Source organism: Psammomys obesus, unplaced genomic scaffold, assembly GCF_907164565.1.
Source record: "Psammomys obesus unplaced genomic scaffold, mPsaObe1.curated_primary_1811, whole genome shotgun sequence".
NCBI classification, from domain to species: Eukaryota; Metazoa; Chordata; class Mammalia; order Rodentia; family Muridae; genus Psammomys; species Psammomys obesus.
Window position 1 is genome coordinate 35,227,443 of NW_026596040.1, and position 22,064 is coordinate 35,249,506.

At 49.7% G+C, this 22,064-nt stretch overlaps 1 protein-coding gene across 6 annotated transcripts in view; it reads left to right on the forward strand.

The window, feature by feature from the left end:
• The window catches only part of Myo5b (myosin VB), a 298,441-nt gene that overhangs the window by 261,197 nt on the left and 15,180 nt on the right, over positions 1 to 22,064 (forward strand). For 2 of the 6 annotated variants that reach the window (XM_055622523.1, XM_055622524.1), the window contains exons 25-34: positions 795 to 914; positions 1,851 to 1,988; positions 3,454 to 3,504; positions 5,550 to 5,615; positions 7,094 to 7,333; positions 8,367 to 8,467; positions 12,249 to 12,326; positions 15,011 to 15,209; positions 18,136 to 18,229; positions 20,346 to 20,489. In XM_055622523.1, coding sequence (XP_055478498.1) covers positions 795 to 914; positions 1,851 to 1,988; positions 3,454 to 3,504; positions 5,550 to 5,615; positions 7,094 to 7,333; positions 8,367 to 8,467; positions 12,249 to 12,326; positions 15,011 to 15,209; positions 18,136 to 18,229; positions 20,346 to 20,489 — 1,231 coding nt within the window. The remainder of the gene's footprint in view (positions 1 to 794; positions 915 to 1,850; positions 1,989 to 3,453; positions 3,505 to 5,549; positions 5,616 to 7,093; positions 7,334 to 8,366; positions 8,468 to 12,248; positions 12,327 to 15,010; positions 15,210 to 18,135; positions 18,230 to 20,345; positions 20,490 to 22,064) is intronic. The other 4 variants (XM_055622527.1, XM_055622528.1, XM_055622526.1 and 1 more) reach the window with 3 other exon arrangements.

Here is a 22,064-nt window from a genome sequence, read left to right on the forward strand (position 1 = left end):
CCTTTCCTGTATGTGTATGTTGTCATCCTGTTTCTTGTTCTAGAAAATTCTAGTGCTGAGACAGTGGTGAAATAGGCTGTGACCTCCGCTGCATTGGTACACGTGGAAAGAGACCCATAGTTGCCTCATTGGGTCTCCTAATCTCTGACAAAATGAAAGCTATTTCTGTGACATTTCAGGATTTGACATTCTTTTTACCCGTATGAATACTCCCTCCCAGCATACATATTCAACAGCAGTAAGTGAGTTGCATGGAAACCAGGAAAGGAATCTGAATAGGAACTGAAATAGAAATCTAAAAATTTCACCAGGCTCAGTTTTCACTCTTAAAGACAAACCAGCTGCTAAAAAGGTTTTGAAAGGTTTTCTTTTTCTTCTTCTTCTAGTGAATAGCACAGAAAGTACGATCTATTTCTAATTACTATCCTCTCCATAAGCAGAATGGGGTGGAAGGAGAGGCTGTGTGGGGAAGGGCTGCAGAAAGGGTACCTTTCAAGATCATGGAGAGGGTGCACTGTGCACTGTGAGGGCCCGGCTGGGAGCGAGAGGCTCTTCCCGCCTCGCTTTCCGGCTGTCTGGGTTGTAAAGCAATGAGAGACAAGGGAAGGGCCGGGCATGAGGCTTGCTGCTAGAACATTTACCTGGTGTACATGGGAATAGCTGTCTATCTGCTGGTCCAACAAGCAGTACTGCCACAGCTGTTGATAGGATGTCCAGGGCCCGCTGCTCCTTGAGAAGTTACTTCTCATTACCATAGGCTGGTTATGAATTGTCACATTTTTCTCCTCGAGCAGCAAACTCCGGGCCACAGGAAGAACCCATCAAATCAAAGCAGCTTAGAATCTGACTCCAACTACCCTTCCATTTCCACTTCAGAGATCGGAGACACTGAGGATGCCCTTCAGCAGGTAGAGGTAAGACTGGGGCACTGTTTGCAGTTATCCTGCCCAGGACATGTTAATTGCCTGCATGGAACTACCCAACAGAGATCTACTGCTCTTCTGGTGGTGCCCACAGGCCTAGGAGACACACTAAGAACAGGACCACTGGGTTGCAGTGTACTTGGAGACTGGAGCCAGCATCGTCTCTGCCAGCCACCCAGCATTTGCATGGATGCCATTTCCATGCAGACGTGGGCTCTGTTCTTGAAGGCACTGAGACTCATCCTGAGCTGTACTCATTATAGGAGGTAGAACAAGACCACGCTGCCATACATGTACATGGCATTGTTAAAAGCAGGCTGCAATTGTGCCCATACACGTTACCTGCTGACAGGCAGACACGTTTGTGCACATACATAGCCCACATAGTAAAATCCAGACATGAACCTGAACAGACAGAAATACACTGGGAAATCAGTGCATGAAGATCTGTTAGAAAAATGGGCTCTGTGGCAGGGCAAGTATTAATCGGTTCAAGTTATAATCAAGTAGTTGTTGGCATCGCATTTACAGTGACTGGTGGCCACAGAGACTGCTCATCAGTAAGCACTGAGTCCTGATGTGATGCCATTTTTCCAGAAGTGGATTCCCCTTTAGCTTCCAAAGAAAATGGCTGTGCCTGTGTCCACTTGTTCTTAGAATATGTGATTGGTCATTTAAGTGGCTCACACAGGAGGAATGTAAATGGCTGAGACAGAGATATTATCAAGAAGAGAATAAGCCTGCAGCACCAGCTTGCCTATGAGAAACACTAGTGGTTTAGCACAGGCTTTGTGCTGGAGGCAAGGGTTGGTGTTGGGGGGTGGGGAGACAGATGGCCGATGCAGAGGTGGGCAGTGAGGCATTGTGTGTTCCCAGAAGCATTTGTGCTGTGAAAACCACCTTCTGTGCACCCCGCTTCCTTTGCAGGATATTGGTGTAGAGAAGGCAGCCATGGACATGACCGTCTTCCTGAAGCTGCAGAAGAGAGTGCGGGAACTTGAGCAGGAGAGGAAGAAGCTGCAGGTACAGCTAGAAAAGGAGCACCAGGACAGCAAGAAAGGGCAGGTGCGTGACAGCTCTGTGAGCCCACTGGGTCTCCACGGTGTTGGGTTTCAGAACCTTCTCTTGTTAAGAGTGAAACTGTTCACTCCTCTGTGAGTGTCCCACACCACTGCCTCTGTGCAAGGTGTGCTCCCTGAGTGCTCCAGGGCAAAGGATTCCCACTGGGAAGCTATAGGGAGTCTGTGGGAACTCCTCACTGGAGAACCAGCAGCAGGTGCAGAGATACACAATATAGCAGAAGTCAAATTTAGCAGAGAAACCTACCTCGCTGTTGTGCCGGTAATCTACCATGAGCTCAGCCCCTGGCTCAGAGTCAGAGGAGACTCTTCTTACCCATGGCTATGCCATCACATCATCACGACTGAAGTCATCCTCATCTTCCTGAGTCTTGAAAGGAAACCATGTGAAACTGTACCCCGGAAAGTAATTGCTCTGTCTCAAGGACTTTGGGGCACCTAAGCTATGCACACAGAACCATGCCACTATCGGACTCATAGCAAGTACGTAAAGTGGGCGTTACGAAAGGGAGTTTAGAGCCAGCAAGGTGACTCTGTGTGTGTGAAGGCACTTGCTGCCAAGCCTGATGGCCTGAGCTTGAACTGAGGGACATGCATGATGGAAGGAGAGGACTGAATCCTGCAGGTTGTCCTCTGGTTTCCACACAGATATCACGGCACATGCCAGCCATGACACACGCTTACATGCATGCACAGTACTCACTACTACAGTTTCTTTAAAAAAAAAAACAACAGGTAAAAATACAGGAGACAAACTTAGCCATTGGAGAATCTGAATCAGATTTGGGAGTAGCAGCCATAGCCCAGGTATAAAGTAAAAAGCAACTTTGCAGTGTGGCTGTGAATGCAGAATTGACTACAAACCTATAGACACTGTTACAGCAGAGAGCCATCGGCTCCAGCAGTACAGGAGATAAGAACTGCTTTTTCTTACTTTGAAGTTGTGAGGGGCACTTCTGGTGGGATTTAAGACCAGTTCCAGGTCATATCACTAGCAGATCTATTCTCGAGCCTAAACTGAAAATCATGGGAGTTGACACTCTTCCTACCTCCTTGACCCCATCACCTGGACCCAAACTCTCCTTTGCTAACATTTTTCTCCCCTTTCCAGTCAGATGTGCTGCAGACTCTGGGGTGGCTTGCTGTCGGAGTCTTGGGGGTTTTTGTTGTTTGTTTTGTCTTGTTAAATAAGCAGTTAGTGAAGGCGTACATCTTGGGGATGAAGTCTCTCAGTGGATTAGAGTGAGTGGGGAGTGAAGGCATTAGGTATATAAATGACTCTAGTTTATAAGGAGAGGCTATCCTGACAGGCAAACATAGATCCAATACTGGACGTATACTCATAGAGCTGAATCCCCAAAAGCCCATTGTATGTTGAAAATGTGCATAATTAAAAGATCTTTTACTCCTCCAACCTTCCAGACACTAACTTAGCAACAACCTACCCACAGGGTGTTGGCAGTTCACCTCATGATCAATGGGGACGACTCTCTGTGGCACTGGTAAGGCTCTTATGGAAAATCACCTGCCTGGGAAAGGGTCAAAGTTCAAAATGAAAGGCAACTTCCAGCGAACGTTAGCTGCTCTTGGGCCATCTAAGGTCAAGGGACTTTAAGTCAGCCACCGTAAGTCATGGACAATCTGAGTGGATGAAATGGATGGCATTAGACATGCCCTATATAGAAGCTCCTACATACCTTTACCTAAACACATGGTTTCTGGATTCCCATTTCAGAAGTGCCAAATTGCCTTGGAAGCTTGGCTTCAGGGTTGGTTTGTCTGGATACCAAGTAAAGAGAGGAATCTCTCAAAACATAATCACCAAGCAAGATCAGTAGACTCTGTCCTGTGTGTTGTTGCCCACAGGGGTAGGGCAGGGAATAATATGGAATCCCCTATCATCCCCTGAGATTAAATATTTAGAGATCAAGTTTCGGAGTCTTCCCTTGGTTCCAGAAGGAATCCTAAGCCACCTGGAGGGATATAGCCTCAGGTCCCCTTCCTTAGGGGCCCCGCACTCGATACAGCCTGGCTGGGGTGCCTGTGAGTGTTCTATCATGTGGACTGATGAAGCCATGGGAGTGGGCCCTCTGTGTCTGCTGTCAGACAGCCCCGTCTATCCTGTCCCCTTTCCCCTGGCCTGGTGCAGCTAGCTTTTCTACCATGGTGATTCCAGCAGACTGTGCTTAGAAACATGACTTGCACATATGAGTATGTGATCCTCTTCCTCTGGGAGTCTAGTGTCGTCAACATTTAGAGGGTTTTTGTAGAAAGTCTATGCCACACAGAACACAAGTGCAGGCCGCCTGCCTAGCAGCAGGAGTGCTGACTCAGATCACTGACATTTCCTGTGCCACTGGTAACAGAGGGAGACAAGGCGAAAGTTGCTTCCTAGGCAGGGCTTATCCCGGCTTACAGGGCAGGAAACAGTATGGCAAAGATGCATGTCCTTTATCTGGAAGAAGTTACAGGAGATGCTCACTCTAAACCCAGGTACCCTGGTCCATCCACAGCAATGGTAGCCTTACCTGGACTTCGGGTTGCTAGGACTTTAATCTCATTAAATGCCCCACCCCATTAGGTTTTAGTTCTAAAGACCCATGTTCTTCAGGATGTCTCCCCCTTAAACTTGCTCCAAGCAATTAGCCACTTAGGAAGGTGTCTGTGCCCTTTCAACAGCCAATTCAACTCCAGTGGCTGACCTGAGTCCTGTTCAACTTGTTATTCTAGTAACTGCTGCCCAGAGCCACCAGCTTTGGCATTCTGAAGTATGCTATGTGCACTGCAGATTTCCTGTGTGCTGGCTTCCTTTCTAGAGGGTCATAGAGGAAGCAGCTTCATTACAAGGTGCTTTGAATTACCTGGGAATTAGACTCATGAGTACATACCACAGACAAACAAACTAACAAAAAACGTGAGGATAGCATTTGTATTCAAGTTTTACAGCTCTTGGGGATGCTGAAACAAAATACCACCAATTCGACTACTGTTAACAAAAATTTATTCTTCCAGGAGTCAGAAGTGACGCTTTGGACATGGCTGTGCCCAGCAGGCAGTGGGGAGAACTTGTCTCGTGCTTTTCTCTTGCCTTCTGGGGTTCTTGACTTGCCACTGACTCCACTCCCACCTCCATGTGAATATGTCCAACTTGTCTGTGTGCTCTTTCCTATAGCCTCGGGACTCACTTCACGACGTCTCCCAAGACCCTATGTCCAAATGAGCTCACATTCACAGGGAGAAGAACTTAGGACTTACTTACAAGCACTAGGGTTGTATAATCTAACTTGCAGTGTTTGTTATACACATTCAACCTGTCAGCACCATGGGAGCCATGTAATACAGTGGGGGCAGGACGGAGTTGTTCATGGGGGATTCATGGTAGCCGAGTGTAGGGCTGCTCTTTGGAGGAGGTGGCGAACACACCTTTGGAAGGTGAGGTGGCCAGCTCTTCATGAAGAAGTAGAATGAAAAAGTTTGGCCGTCGTCAGACACTTCTGCAGAACAGTGGCCTGCGGCCTGTGCTCACCTTTCTGTCCTTCCTGTGCAGGTGGAACAACAAAACAATGGCATAGATGTGGACCAGGATGCAGATCTAGCCTACAACAGTCTGAAGGTGAGGCTGTCTGTCCCCTAGTAGAAGACAAGTGACATAGTTGGGCTTCAGGAAAGTGGGTCCTAAGCTTCTAATCTGCTCATCACTACAGCAATAAGCAAGTGATTTCAATTCTATGCTTTCACACCTTCATCTCTGAAAGGAAGGGGAGCATGTGTTTTTACCAAGAAACACGTGCCTTTCCTACTTGAAACAGCTCCAGTTAAAATAAAATGTGGCCACAGGAATACAATCGCTTTGAACCAATATCCAGATGTGAGGCAGAGGGTTTCCCTGTGTGGCAGTAGAATGCAAAGCAGAACAGTGGAGACTTCAGGCCCCAGGAGGAGGGAAGGGACATCAGACCCCAGACCCTTCCCCCCAAAGGCTTCATAATGAGGCAGTTTCAACCATCTGCTGGTCACTAAGAAAACAACTGCTACAAATGAGCTAATAATGACTATTGCCCAAAAAAGCAGCCTTGAGTCATTTTTGTGCCTTCCTCCTCCCAACTATTTTTTTCAGTGTGGTTAAAAAAAATATTTTATGATATATATATATATATATATATATATATCATAAAATTTACCATATTAACTATTTTAAGTGTATATAAGGATCAGTAATGGAGGATACATTCATGAGCAATCAGCTCACTACTATTCATCCCTCCCAATTCTGTTCTGCTTGCAAAACCTATCTCCACTGAAGATTTTCTGCTCCCCCCACAGCCCCAGACAGACACCACTCCCTGTCTCTTTGCACTGCTCCCGATGCCTCATACAGTAGACCCCTGCTATTTGTCTTCTTGTGACAGTTTGTATCCAAGAGGCATTCACCTTACATGTGTTGTCACCCCGGATCAGTAGCTTAACTTGCTGTGGTCCTTCACTTCCGTGCACTTGGCCTTGGCTTCCTCACTCAGATATTGGAGATTCTGCCTTAGTGGGGTTTGGCTCGGTCATCTTGTGACTCTGAAGAGTATTATCACTTTATTAAGAAGTTCTTAGAAAGTCACAAAGCATGTGATCACACAAAGGCTTTAGGAAGTCCTATTAACAGCATCTTATTTACAGCTGTCAGCTTTGCTCTCCAGCACTGCATATGTATACATGGGTGAGTGTGTGCGCGCGCACACACACACACACACACACACACACACACACACACAGCCATCAGCCCACCATTTCTACAAAGAAGAATTTCACAGCTAAACGTGCTCAGAACATATACTGTGGCACTGGGGAACACTGCTGAGTCATTGCACCAGATGCATATCTCGGAGAACTCGGGGTAATAAGTTCACTTCCTAGCTCTGGCTGATCGCTGATGTCATCAGAACCTGAGCCATGTGTGTCTCCACCTACAAAACAACAACAACAAAAAGTGTCTCCTCTGGTAGACCAGGAGCATTAAGGAAAGGGAAGAAAGTGATGAGCTAGCTGGAGCATGCTGCAGATTCAGGAAGCAGTGAGGTGTGCCGCTTGGCTGTCTTGCAGAGACAAGAGCTTGAGTCAGAGAACAAGAAGCTGAAGAATGACCTGAATGAGCTGAGGAAAGCTGTAGCCGACCAAGCCATGCAGGATAACTCTACCCACAGCTCCCCAGACAGTTACAGCCTCCTCCTGAACCAGCTCAAGCTGGCCAATGAGGAGCTTGAAGTCCGCAAAGAGGAGGTGCTCATCCTCAGGACCCAGATTGTGAACGCTGACCAGCGCCGGCTGGCCGGCAAGGCCACGGTAAGGAGGTGGCAGCCATGGCTGGGCTTGTTGGGGTGACACTGAGCCAGTAGGCTTGCATTTTATGTGTCTTTACTCGTGGATGTCTTAAACCTGAAGAGCAGGATCTGTCTTTGGGATCTCTGAGAGCAGCAAAAGGGTTTGAGGCCCTTCCTTCATAACCTTCTTCAAGATGTAAAGCTAGAAATTTCTAGAATGTACTGAATTTCAGAAAGTGATCAAGGGGGTTGGAGAGATGGGCTGGGCAGTTAAGAGTACTTTACCGGTCTTGCAGGGAACCCGAGTTCAGTTCCTGGCGCCCATGTCAGGCAACTCACAATTGCCTAAAAGTCCAGCCCTGTGTGGGTGTGATGTCCTCTTCTGGCCTCCATAGGCACTGCACTCACATGTACAGACAGGCATGCTTTGATTTTAAAAAAAAAATTAAGAAAATGTTCCAAAAGAACAAGACACAAATAGATAATCTTGGCGTTTGTTTCTCCTTTCATACCCCTTACTGTTCATTTTGTCTCTGGTCTCCTTCATGTTTGTTTTGATCATCTCACCTTGTAGGACAGATTGTACAGTGGGAAGGAGGGATGCAAGGTCACCAGGTCATCCAGTGGGCTCTAATAGGCTGGGCCACTCTAGGGGACACTGGACTGGCTTAGGGGATAAAGTATTTCAGCAATAAGACTTGAATTGTGTCCTCTGATGTAGCTGCTTGTTCTTCCCAGGATCCCCGTCAAGCCCCCAACACACAGAGACAGAGACAGACAGATACAGACACACACACACACACACACACACACACAAACACACACACACACATACATACATACATACACACACACACACCCTTTGCACTCAGTGCCTCATAGCCAGGCCTTCCTAATGCTGTGTGTCCTTCTACCCAATTTGCCCTTTTGAAGTTGCGTTGAACAGCAGGTTTCTTTTTCCCAAAAGCACATGTATACATTTCCATATTAGAAAGCTATTTCCCAAGAGTTGTTTGCACAACCAGAGTTATTTTTTCTTTAATTGGGTCTTCTAGGAGCCAAACATCAATGCCAGGACAAGTTGGCCCAACAGTGAAAAGCACGTGGACCAAGAAGATGCCATTGAGGCCTATCATGGGGTCTGCCAGACCAACAGGTAAGGCCCACTTCTGGGAGCTGTACCTGGACAAGGTGATAGGCCTGCTGACTAAGGGGGCTGTAGTCCAGCCTGGCATGTTACAGCCTGTTCTCTAGGAACTGGCCATCGGCCCAGCACTGGGGAAGTACTTGCTAGACAGAGAAGGCCCTTGGGAAGCCTTCCAGTAGAAAGCACTTGTTCAAAGTTGCTGGAAGCAGTAAACCCTTCAGAAAGCACAAGAGGGCGGTGTCGTGAGCACAGCCTGAGTTTGCTTCCTCTCAAGACTTCAGAGCTTAGGGTTTCCAGCTCTTCTGCTGCAGCTGAAGAAACCGAGGCCCGGAAGGATTGAGTCAGGCTCACCTCTGGCCTATAGCTGAACCAAGATAGAGTCCAGGAAGGCTGGCTTCCAGGCTGCACTGCTACCCACCCTCCTTGCCCCTCCCCCCCCCACGTGGGAAACCAGAGGACAAGATGTAGCCAGCCTCCCAATTCTCCCTAAAGAAGAAAGAGAAGGAATGAAGGTGACTCCCTGCGCTAAAGCCGGAGTCAAGATCCAGTCATCTTGTATTATCTTGGGTGGAAGATAAGGAATGAGACGAGGAGGAGACAGGAGCACAGGTGGTATTAATTTAGAAAGCAGGCCGGCCGCTGGGTGTTGGACCTTATCGCCCTAATCTGCAGAACTGAAAATTGCTCCAAGAGCTCTTTCTGTTCTTTTCCTCGGCTGTCAGGAGACTAGCCCTCCAATCTGGGTCTTTCCAGGGGCTGCTTAACGCTCCAGATTTTGTCTTCTTACTGCAATAACAATGGAGGTGATAAGACAAAAATAGCCTTGACTATATCTTAAAATAATTCCATGCTCAGAAAGCTCAGCCAGCAATAGTGAGCTAATAGCTGAGAAGCTAGGTTAAGAAAAGAGTGGCCGCCTAGAGGAGGAGGGGTCTGGAGATGCGGGTTCCTAATACCTGCCACGTTAAGCACCACGGAAGTTTGTCTTTTTCAGTTTTGTCCCAGCCTCAGCTTTGAGAAACTTTTGTGATCACTGCAGCTCCACACACGAGGTGGAAAAGCAGCTGGACTGACAGGGAAGGGGAAGTCGGGCTGTGGCTGGGGAGCCCAGGCAGGTACCTCCTATGACAAGGGTGCCGTGAAGACAAATTCTGTTCTTTTCCTGTGGTTGGCCTGTAATGGAGAGCTTTATATACATACAAGTTGTGTCTTGTGGTTGAATGGGGTCCCCTTAGAATTTTGATGAAGTCTATACCTCGAAAATTCTGAATTCTGGGAAGATTCCTCGGATACACTTGAGTCCCATGAACAGTCCCTCCAAGCATCTGTGGTGTGGTCCCTCGGGTTCAGCGCTCTTTTCACTTGCAGGGTTTCGTGGCCTGTAGAGATCTGCAGAGAGATCCTGCCTGTTCTGTGTGGCCCCCCCACTGTGAGCACGCAGGCAAGCAGTACTGAACAAACAGGCCTGCTCTGGCCAGAGCGCCAAGTCTGTGCAAGCTCCCATCTTGGGAGCTAGGGGCAGCCAGCATTGTTCTTACTGCTTTACTTACAGAAAAGCAGAGAGAAAGAGATGGCCATGGAAGCCAAACTTAGAGAAGCTTGTCATCCTCTCCTAGCTAGTTCTGAGAGAATGATGGGAGGTGGACTGGGAGAGAAGCTGCTGCCTCCCCTGCTCAGGCCAGCTGCCCTCAGGCAGGTCCTTCAGAGCTGGATTAGGGCTTGGGCGCTGACTATGGCTGTGGCTCAGCTTTAGCTCTGGCTTCAAGCAGTACTCCTCTGACCCCTATCGACCTCCATCAAAACCCTACCAAGGCTGTAGAACTCCACAGCACGTCACAGAGTGTGTTCTTGGATCTGTCATTGGGACTCAGGAAGGAGCAGGAGGCCTCAGCACAGAAAAGCTTTATTATCGCCTTTGGCTGGAGCCAGGTCCATTGGAGGTGCCAGTTCTCAGAGAGACAAGTGCACCTGGGGTTCTCCTCACACACACCTGCTCAGTGACTCACCTAGCTCTGAAAGCAGCTTCCCTCGTGTGGCCCCTTTCTCACTCTGTGTTCCTCCTCTACTTCCCAGAGGCCCCAGCAAAGATCCTGGGCTGCTAAGAGAAAATGAAGTGTGAGCTAAAGAGCACACAGGGATCTGCCCACACACAAGGAGCTGACCAGACCAAAGATGGCTGAATATTTGACAGAGTGGGTGCTTGGTCCTATTTTCCAAGGTCTGCAGAGGGAAAGTGCACACTCTCTGAGGCCGTTTCTGTTGTATGACCTCTACAGCCGGTAGAAACTACTTCTGAGGTCACCCAGATCACCGTGTTAACCTCACAGATGGACATTCAGGCTAGGGAATGCAAATGAGCATCCCTGGCAGGGCTCCTGGCTTCACGCTGACACTCGGGCCTTGCTGCCTGTTCCTCCCTGTAGCAAAAAGCAGTCTTATTTAAAATTTCCTTTATTTGGGGTGTTTAGGCCTCTACCTCCCTTCAACCAGCCCCCCAACCTTAAGTAGGAGAGAGAAAAGGTTAGTGGGGAGAGAGGGCACAGACCCCTTTACTTCTCCTGGCTACTTAGTGTCTAGGGGTTCTTTTAGGGCTCTATTCCAATCTCCGTCAACCGCAGACAGTTAGCAGGCTCCTTCATGCCGCTGTGCCCCAAAGCATTTCTCTCCGTCTGTCTGCTCCAAACCGCCACACTGTCTCTGCTCTCCGGTCTCTCCAAAGTGCTGCCTGCCACACGCCAACTCCTTGTTCTTGGCTCTCATATTTATACTCTCAGAGTCCTAGACCACACCCCTCTCCGTGCTACACGTGGAAGGCTGTTACCAGCTGACCAAGTTCATGCTCCACACCAGACAATTAAAAGCTGTGGTCAAACTATAGCTCAACTAAAACCCCACACTTGGGATTAAAACAGAAGCATGTTCACGTAGTTATAACTGACTTTACAAAGACCAAAACTTCCATTGCACCTCTGTGTTTAGCTACTGTAGGAACCTTGCTCCGCACAGTGGCCTACGCAAAGTGGCTTTGAGAGTGTTTGTGGATTTCCTGAAGCTGAGCTGTTCCTCCTCGGTGTGAGGAAGGTTTTCCTCCTCATGCCAGCAGATGTCACTGTCTCCCCAGTCACACTCCTAAGCACAAGGACGAAGGGATTTGAGTCTCTGGCACTTTGGGTCTCTTTCACCTAGGAGCAAAGGTCTCTACTGATTCGGGCCACTGATTTTCATTTTTCTCATGAGCCTGTTTTCCTGTATGAGCTGTACATTTATTAACTTTTACCCATCTCCCTAAGTCCAGCTTGTGACAGGATTCAGAACTCTATTGACATGTGAAACTGGTGACAGGAGGACTGCTGCTAACTTCCAGGAAGTACGTCCAGGCATCACATCCCCGCTCTGGAAAGTAGAACTACAGAAGTGGGGTGATGTTCTCAGAGACCCAGCAGGCCCTCCCAGGCTCTAAAGCTCAGCCAGCAAGGCTGGGGAGGCTTCAAAAGAGGATTGGGAGACCCCTAGAGGTGCAGCTGGGTGCCAGCATCTCTCCATCCGGAGCCTAGCGGGTGGCTGGACTAGAGCATGCTGGCCTTCATCCGGCTCCAGCCCTGATGCTCAGTTGCTGGGCACCTTGGAGAACTCCTGTAGCCCTGGTGTCTCCTTCGGGGCAAATCATTGCTACAAAGGTGGCTGCAACACTCCTGAGACATGAGGTGCAGCCGTCAGACCCTGCCCAACACCGCCTTAGGGCCTCCCTTCTCTCCGCTGGACACCTTCTTTTTCTCTACTTTATTTCTAGCCAGACTGAGGATTGGGGACATTTGAATGAAGATGGAGAACTCGGCTTGGCTTACCAAGGCCTAAAACAAGTTGCCAGGTCAAACATGCTCCCATCTTGTATGTGCCTCGTGTACGTGCCCGCTCATGTCTGTGTTCCTTGTTTTGGCCTGAGCACCTGTGAGGGTATGGGGCACAGGTCACATGGGCTTCTGCCTGGTAGTCCCTAGAGGCACCCATTCATCCTTTTGTGAGTGTATAGATGACATCAGCAGAAGCGGCTTGCCTGGGTCAAGATGGTGGTATGAGGTGTCCCCAGTTGAACCTAAGAAACCATGTGACCCAACTCTTCGTTCTATAGAAAAGAGGGAGAGTTTCTGTAGCAGAAATCATATAACTATTGAGAAAAAGCTGCAAAGGAAACTTGCTTGTGGGACTCCAGGGCCCATGCTGCTGACATGCTACTTACCAACTCTGTTCACTGTTCAGGGTCAGCCAAAGTCCTTGCCCTAGTTTGCATGCTGGCTGTGCTGTAAATGCAAGGCTCCTTAGAACATGCTATCGGCATGCAGCAGGTCCCAGTCTTAGGGCTCCCTGGAGCTCTGTGCTGCGAGTGTGCTATGCTGTCTGACCCTCACGGCGTCCTTGCGAGTGCAGCTTGATGGGGTTACGGAAGTGGTTAAGTTCTGGTTAACTAGACAATCCAATGTTCAATATCAGCAAAGCTGACCCCATCTGCTTCCAGCATCAGGTGATCAGTTTAGCCAGGGACATATGCAGAATGAAGACAGCACAAAGGCCTATCATACTTTCTTTGCCAGTCTGTGGTTTTAGAGAGCAGAGGAATAACGTTGTTCATTTGCTCCCAACAAGAAATGGGATGGTGGTCATCAGGGCTTGTTTCTCAAAAGAAGAAACAAGCTCAGAGAGGCGGGTGGGTGCTGGGCCTGGATCCTCAGTGACTGGGCAGTGCCCACACCTCTACTTACGCTTGCCTGTCATGTGTCCCTCTCCCTGCTGCCCCTGGTAAGATAGTGGACATTCCTACACAGCAGCGAGGGAAGCAGCAAACCCCCTACTGCTGCAGCCTTTCCTGGGCTCAGATGTGGCCCAGCAGGGGATATTCAGGTCAAATGGTGGATCAGAGCAGGCCCTGCCGCACAGGGTCACCATAAGGAAAAGGCTGGCTGCAGGTAAAGCTTTCCATATAGAGAAGGCACTGTGATGGGTATTCGGCAATCCCGCAGTCAGAAAGTGGCTATTCAACAGGGTCAGAGTCCTGCCAGTCACAAGTTCGTTTTGTTAGAGTGGGAACCCTTGTGAACATTTGTAGGTTACTTCTCATATCTGCCATCAGCTTAGATGTGGTACAAAGAAAAATCAAGTTGAATGCATTAGAAAAAAACACACAGGCCTAAGCTTCAGGAACAGTTGAATGCGAATCTTACCCCTGGCATGGCCTGGGCTGAATCCACTTGAGAGTAAGGCAGGTGTGAGCAGGAAACACACAGTAGGTCAGAAAGTAGTCTGGGCCAGCTCTTCGCACATCCTCCCACCTGCTAATATTGTATCTTATACTGATGAGGTTTAGTGTGTGGTACCCAGTGTCGGATGCTGTCTGAATACTGCATGCTCTCTAAAATGCTAGTTTAGTTAGCAGATTATCTCCCACCACTCTCAAGTTACTGTTTTCCTTTGGTGATAGGCCAGCTCCTTCATCATGTTCTCTTTCATTTGCCTCCGTTTGCTGAGAAGCCCTTACACATGTCCTGCTGTGGAGCTGGCTGCCTAAAAGGAGGCTGCTGCTGTCAACAAAGTAGACGCCCCCTCTCGTGCTCCCTCTTCTCTACAGTAGTTACCATCTCTCAGGTGAAAAGGCATGGTGGCTGCCCACGCCTTGCCCTCTGGATACCAGTGCCCCTGGGCACTGCCCTGAGCAGAAACTTTACTACATCCTGAGTAAAGAATGGAGCTTCTGTGTCCTTCCGAAACCCACTGGCCGTGTCCCTTAGCCCTGAAGGTGACTGCACTAAATCAGAAAGGTGGGACAGGTAACTGAAGTCCTTTAGGATGCACTGATTGCATCTGGCCATGTGGGCATCAGATCCCAAGGTGGGGTTGCTGCTGAACCAGAGCAGGCAGGTGCCCTCCTCAAGTGCCCAGCGCTCTGGGCTTGGGCATCTTCGATCTCTAGCCTCCTCTCTGCCTCTCCAAATGGCCTCTGACCTGTGTTTCTTATGGCACTAGTTGGTCTTAAACATTCCCCCAAGTAGTCTTAGCCTTTTAGACCAGAGGGAGGAAAACTTATATATAAGATAAAGTAGGGTAGTAAAGGTGGAAATTAAAGGGGGGAGGGGAAGAGTGGAGTTTACTTATGTAATTAGCTCTGTTTACAAGGAAATCCTTACAGACGTTGGAGCACATGTTGATGCCGCTGTTTAAAAGATGTTGATGAGACATTTATTTATCGTAATGGTGTATTGACATGGAGACATTCTCTTAATCCCAACCCAGTAATCTACACCCATAGAACAAAAAAATGAGAGTGGGCAAAGGGAGCTAAGCCCACGTCTGCCTCTGGCCTTGGCTTCTGGTCATCTGAGAGGGTCGCTGTTTGGCCTGCTGGCCTGTTGGTATCTCCCTGCTGTGTCCATTCTTGCTGGGGCTGTCTGACTGCTCCTGCTGCGTGCTTGGCTGTTCCCTGTTGTGTTTGTCTGTGGCCCCTCACTACGGGTGCCCACCCCAGCCACGTGGTGGTGACCTGGCCTGCTTTCCTGGGTACAGGTTGCTGGAGGCACAGCTGCAGGCCCAGAGCCTGGAACACGAGGAGGAGGTGGAGCGCCTCAAGGCCCAGGTGGAGGCCCTGAAGGAGGAGATGGACAAACAGCAGCAGACCTTCTGCCAGACCCTGCTGCTCTCCCCAGAGGCCCAGGTGGAATTTGGAGTCCAGCAGGAGATATCTCGGCTGACCAATGAGAACCTGGTAAGTGGCCGTGCCTCACTGATTGTAGCTCTTGGGGTCGTTGCTAGATGGAAACCAATCAGAATATTGGGGAGCAAAGTGTACACAGCATCATTGGGTATGCATGAGAATGTGCTCATCTGGGCGGCCACCAGGTCTCGTGGCCCAGAAATTAGCATGTGTACTCAGAGCACCACACCAACCTCCACCATGGTCTTGAACTGTGTTCCAAAAGCAGAACCAGCATGTGGCAAGTTCCAGGCACTGTTTGTGCTTTATGTCCCCCCAGCCAGCAAATAGCCGTACCTGCTCTGTCCTGGCAGATGAAGCATGGCCACTGAGGGACATGTGTACAGCTGACTAGTGCTAAATGTGCAGGAATTCTGGAGGATTCTGGCTGAAGAGGTCAGGGAGGCTTAGAGGTAGGGTGAGGATATAATTGTCCTTCCTGGTGGCATCTCACTAGAGATGTCCTCAGACACATTCAACCTTCAGTGCCAGGATTTCTCTTGAGTTCATTAAATCCTGTAGTCATCATCACTGTGCCTTCGTGGCTCTAGGCCTCAGCAGGGGCTTCACAGGTTTGCCAGCTTTGGTGTGGCCTTAATTTATCTTAAGTTTGGTGAGTTCAGGCTTTACAGGTTCCCAGGTGGTTCCAGTGTGTTGCAAAGTCTGGGGAGCACAGCTTTGCATAATTCTGCTTAGCACATTAAGGAGAAGCCCGCTGGCATTTTAAATGAGGGGTACCAACCTGGAGAGCTGGGGGACAGGATGTGGCACCATGGGTCCCAGTCAGCATCCACAGGAGTGATTGTCCAGCACCATAGGTCCCAGGCTCCTTTGTGGAGGCTGCCTGGGAAGTCTGTGCCTTGAAACAGAATAGCTGCTGTAGCTTGAATGTTGGATGTTATCCACAGTTCCTTGTTGAACTGTCTGGTGTTTAGATATAGAAAGGCATCAGGGTAACTACTGTTTATCCTTAAGGGATCTGTGGACATTTATAAAACATTTTTTGTCTTCTGGACTTGGTAGCATCACATTGAGCTTAGCGGGGACCATGACAGTTGTGCAGCCAGAGGCTCGATGGGGTCTCCTTCAGCAGATCAGCGTAGTTGATAGGGCAGCTGCCTGAGGATGAGGTGAAGTCAGAGTAAACCCGAGGTTCACAGGAGTGGGGGCTGGAATAAGGTTGCCCCCCGTAGGCTCAAAGATTTGAATGCCTAGTCACCAGGGAGTGGCACTGATTGAAAGATTTAAAAGGGTTAGGAGGTGTGGCCTTGTTGGAGGAAGTGTGCCTCTGGGGTTGTCTTTGAGGTTTCAAAAGTCCATGGCAGACCTGGCGTGTGTGTCGTGTGTGTCTCTCATCCTGTGGGTCAGGATGGAGCTCTCAGCTACTGCTCCAGCACCCACCTGTGTGCCATGAGGAAAGCGGACTAAACCTCTGAAACTGCAAGCAAGCCCCGGTTAAATGTTTTCTTCTGTAAGAGTTGCCTTGCTCATAGTGTGTCTTCACAGCAATAGAGCAGTGACCAAGACTAACCAGGAGACTTTTTCTGTCCTCCAGGAATCTTGACTAAAGTTTTTCCAGACGCTTAAGTCCTTTGTACCAACTGGCTTCCTGCAGAGCCCCTGATCTGTTTCCCTTACCCTTCTTCCCTCTCTCCCAACTCCTTTTCTTTCCTACCCCAGTTGTCTGTGCTGTCACCCCTGTCCTTTGGACTAGGTAAATAATTTAGATACTTCTCAATCCGAGAAGAATTTCTGTGATCTGTGTCATTTATTTGTTTGTCTATCTATCTATCATCTGTTATTTATGGGGAATCCTACCACACATGTGCGGAAGTTAGAGGAAAACTTGCAGGATTCAGTTCTCTCCCCCATGAAGGTTCTATGGGTTGAACTCGGTCTTTGGTTTGGCAGCAATGGCAGCGCTTTGCTCTTCCTGTTTTAAATGAAGACGAAGTCCCTCAAAACACTTAGAATTAGACATATCTGAATAGCCTATTGCACAGGGATTGATCTTGTAACTGACTCTCTTCTGCAAGCCTACTGTAAAGCCTTCTCCATCTTCTGCCCCCACAGGCACCTGCACTCCCATGCACATGGGAACATACACACACACACACACACACACACACACACACACGGTAAATCCTTTACAACAACATCATCCAAGGCAAAGGCTCTATCTTGACAGTGGAGGGCTTGCTGGTACATAGTGCCCTGGGAGCTATACCCCGTAACACACACAGAGGCAGGAGGAGGGATACACACCACAGATGTTTCAAAGGCCCCAAGATGGACTGTTTGCTTCTTCCTTCTCCATCGCTCTGGTTACCTAGGCTTGGTTTTAGTGGTGAAAGAGCTGAGGTATTTTTTTCTCTCTCCCTTCCCTACCACAAAGAAACACCTCCCAGCTGGGTAAGGGCGATAATGATAGCAAAGTCCTTCCCTGGACAGTTTGCTGTTCTAGGTCCCGATGGACTGACTCACTTCGAGTGGCAACAGTTGCTAGGGTTTGGGGCCACAGCCCCTGCCCTGTTTGGCTTCTGATCCCAGAAGCCTATTTGGCTTGCTGAGTCTTCCAGCTATGTGGCTAAATTCCTACACCTCCACCCAGAGAGCTACCCACTGCTCCCCTGGATCCCTAGCCTGAGTATCCCTGGAGGAGGCTTGGCTTAGGGAGCCCCAGGATTCCACAAGGCGCCAGAGTGGCCCAGTGGGAGGAATTTGCCCTGGGAGTTCACCCTGTTATTGCTGGCAGAATGAACTCTGACTCATCACCTAGGCTCCGAGCAGGTGCTGAGCCTGTGTGAGGTGGCCCTTCTGCTCCTACCTGAGCAGGCTCCTTAGTCTCCTGGGCCCCTCTGCTCCCGGCTAGGATTTTACCTTTCCTTCAGGGTGAGACCAACATCCTGTTCTCACACAGCTCCCCTACTGCTTTCAGGATTTCAAGGAATTGGTAGAAAAGCTGGAAAAGAATGAGAGGAAGCTGAAGAAGCAGCTGAAGATTTACATGAAGAAGGTCCAGGACTTAGAAGGTACTGTGCCTGAGGGTGCATGAGCTGTACCTGAGTGTGTGCATGAGGCAGAGTGTCCCTGCCAGCCTGTGGGACTCAGCTGCCTGCCCTTTGGCCCACTGTTCGCTCCATTGGTTTCCTTGGTGGCTGTGCCTTTACCAGTCATGCCATGGAAGAATTCAGCCACCAGGAGCCTAGGGAAGAGACCCAGCTTGAACAGATATGACCAAGCTCTACAGGCTGCAAGGGTGAACCATTCAGGTGCACAGTGGTATCTGCCTTTCAAGGGCATAGTCAGAGGCGAGGCTTTCTGGTGCGAAAAACCACTGTGGCACAAAGAGGGTTCCTCACCCCATGCCAAGGGATGTCACATTCAACTTCCAGTTTGGAGTCTGGCCCTGAGGAAGGGGCCAACAGATATCTGAACCACTTCCCTAAAGCCCTGGGAATGTTCTTCCCTGGGACTCTTGCACCCTCTAAGCATGTGCCACCCTCAGGAGCCCCATGTCACAGATAACCCTCTCCATCCTCTACCCTCAGCTCAAGAGCCACCACCCTCCGCTTGGAATCATGTCCTGTACTGTGCTGAGGCCACAGCCTTCAGGGCGCATCACTGATCACAGGCGTATACCCACTGTTTATATAGCATCAGTGACATCTCTGCCCACACCAGGCAGCTTGTGACCTCTTCCCTGTTGATGGGCTCACCACATGTGCTCCTGTGCGCCCTCCATCTATGGGACTTTTCTCTTCTGAGCCTTGGTTTGTCATTCTCCAAGGCTCTCTCTCGGCTTCTAAGATCTCCAGTTTGCTCTGTCTAGCAGGCCTATTTCCCCCTCCTCCACTACTCCACACTCTGTGCCCTCACTCCCCAGTGGCTCCGTAGTTTCCCAGGGCCTACCTCTGTTCAAAGCCCTGTGTGCCCTCACCTCCCCAAAGCCAGGCTGAAACCCCCGCTCTCACCTGATGCTCCTCTGTGTGTGTTCCTGCATCTGTGCACACTCACAGAGCATCGCTCCAGCAGTTACAAGGGCCCACCGTGGGTGACCACTGGCCCTGCTCCTTTTCCCATTCCTCTAAGGCAGCGGTTCTCAACCTGTAGGTCATGAACCCTTTTACAGGGGTCACCTAAGACCACTGGAAAACACAGGTATTTGCAGTATGCTTCATAACTGTAGCAAAATTACAGGTATGGATTATCAATGAAATAATTTTATGGTTGGCGGTCCCCACAACATAAGGAGTTGTATTAAAGGGTCGCGCCATTAGGAAGAGCGAGGACTGCTGCTCTAGCAGATGGGTTGATGGACCAGCCCTGTTCTTGCCCCACTTTCTTCCTTCCTGCATGGCTCTCCCGGTGTTTGGCCTCCACCAGCGCCTATAGTGCCCACTCAGGCCTGGCACCCAGCCAAGCTGCATTGTCAAGTGGTTTCCCCCTCCACCCCCACCTCCATGTAAACACACAACTGCATCTACTCAGCTGAACTGGTATGGGCAAGACTGGGGACTTCCCATCTGTCCTGTGATGGATGACGAGACCCAGATGTGCAGTGAATAAATATTTGGAGTCTACCACCATCCTCCAGGCTGAGGAAAGGTCTGAACGAAGTTTGACTAGTACCCTAATTGGTCCCACTAAGATGCCTCCTGGATAACCGTGCTTATGTGGGCCACACTTAGCACGCCCTCCCCAAGCCCCATTACATTTGGCTTCCAGGAATAGTGTTTCTGCACCACCCGCTCCCCTAGCCAGCCCACAACTGTACCAGCACAGTGTCACAATGGCCAGTGCTTTGGTGCACCCAGGGAACTGAGCCTGGCCAGCTCTCCTCCCAGACTCAGGGGCTTTCCTTACAGCCTGGCAGGAGGAAAGAAGCACTTGCCAGCAAGGGCAGCTGAACATGGTTGCCACTCATATTTTCTTTGGTCCCAAACCTACCCATTTCTCCCCATACCCAGGAGACCCCAGCACAAGCGCTGATGTCCTTGACCTCCAGCTAAAGAGGGTTCCGGCTACAGAAATAGAGTACGGGTGCTGCAGTGCCCCGAGAGTGACCCCCAGGCTGGGACACCCCTCCTCCTGCAGGCTTTCTGCTGCGAGTTCTCCCCACGTTTCTGTCATTTCTTCCCCATTCAGCTGCCCAGGCACTGGCACAGAGCGACCGGAGGCACCATGAACTCACAAGACAGGTCACAGTCCAGCGAAAAGAGAAGGACTTCCAGGGCATGCTTGAGTACCACAAAGAGGACGAAGCCATCCTCATCCGGAACCTGGTGACAGGTCAGAGCCTACGGTGGACTGCCACCCGCCAGCTCTTTCCCTCCCTTCTGTGTTCAGCCCCAAAACGCTCCTGTCTCCCGGCAGGCCTGTTTGGCCTCCTCTGCCTCATGCCCGCCATCTATAGCTGTTCCTATGGCCACTGCTGCTTTCCCAAGACTCCCCCCGCCCCCACAGCCTAGCATCAGTGCAGGGAAGGGAGGCCTCCACTCTGCCAGCAGCCACATTGCTCCTGCCTGTCACATGCTTCTCTGCAGTGGCAGCTGCAATTCTCTCTCTGGGGAAGTTGAGGGTGGGCAAAGACGCCTTGGCAATAGCAGCTCAGGCTTGTCAGCAACCAGGCCAAATGGGCTGTGTACCCTCCTCGATTGTTTAATTCTCTCAGCATCTGTATCAGGAGGCACTACACAAATCCTGGCTTTATATTGGAGGGTACTGAGATCATTCTAGTAACTTTCTAGGTACTCACGGAAGGAGTCAGAGCTCAAGGTAAACATTGCCCTCCTGGGCAGAGGGCCCTCTGCTGAGTCCTCTGCCAAGCCTGGGAGCACAGGAGAATAGACTATGGCTTCTGCCCAGCACAGTTGCCCTTTGGTCATTTGATTTGGACATTTTTAGTAATTTGATGATGGCTGTTATGCTCCAACAACTAACTGTACGTGACCTACAATGAGCAAATGTCCCTCTGTGGTAAATGTGAAACAGAAAAGTTTACAACATCAGCATTAACTGAATAAGTAAATAGGACTCTAAATGTTATAACTTAAGTGTGAGTCAAGGGTTCCTTCCTGGTCTCCCTGCTTAGATGGCTCTAGGTGATCACCTCCTACCTAGATATCAAGAAAGAGTACCTCATTGTCTGCCCTTCAGATGACCCCACATACATAGATGGACCACCTCTTATGAAACTATCACTGACTAGTTGCTTCAGAGTGAAGAAGAAAGCCGAGTTGTAGTCCCCACCCTATAAGACCATAGCATCTGCCTAGGAAACAGAGCTGGGCCTGCTCTATCACAATAGAACATTCCAAGGCAAGACAGGCTGCTTAAAATCTGCACATAGGTAAAGCCTGAAGTAAGATTTTAGAGACTCGAAGTGTGGGCCTATGAAATGTATTTTTTCCTGGATGATTATTCCTGGCATTCTAAATAGAGCCAGGAGCCAATCTATAGCCATTTATTGTACCTAGAAAATGCCAGAATGTTAACGGTGTATCCAAAGTGTTATGGCCTGCAATTAACACTAACTGGAAGCACGGATCTGAGAGAGTTGATGTAACCTGTGTATCAGTTGAAGGTACTTGCAGCCCAGCCCTACCCCAACCCTCACCAGCCTTGGATGAGTTAAGGATGCTGCTAGCCCAGGGAGAGGGTGAGAAGCCTCCCCATTTGTGAGTTCCAAGCCCACAGGGTTTTCAGGGCTTGGTCTGGTCAGGGTAACAAGACTGAAGGCTGAGAGCTGGGATACAGCCAGCACGGTGAGGTGCTGGGCCCTTTCTCACCCATCATCTTAACACGGCACCGGGCCTTTCTTCCCGCTCTTCTGGTCCCTTGCCATTACTCACTGCTTTGAACCCA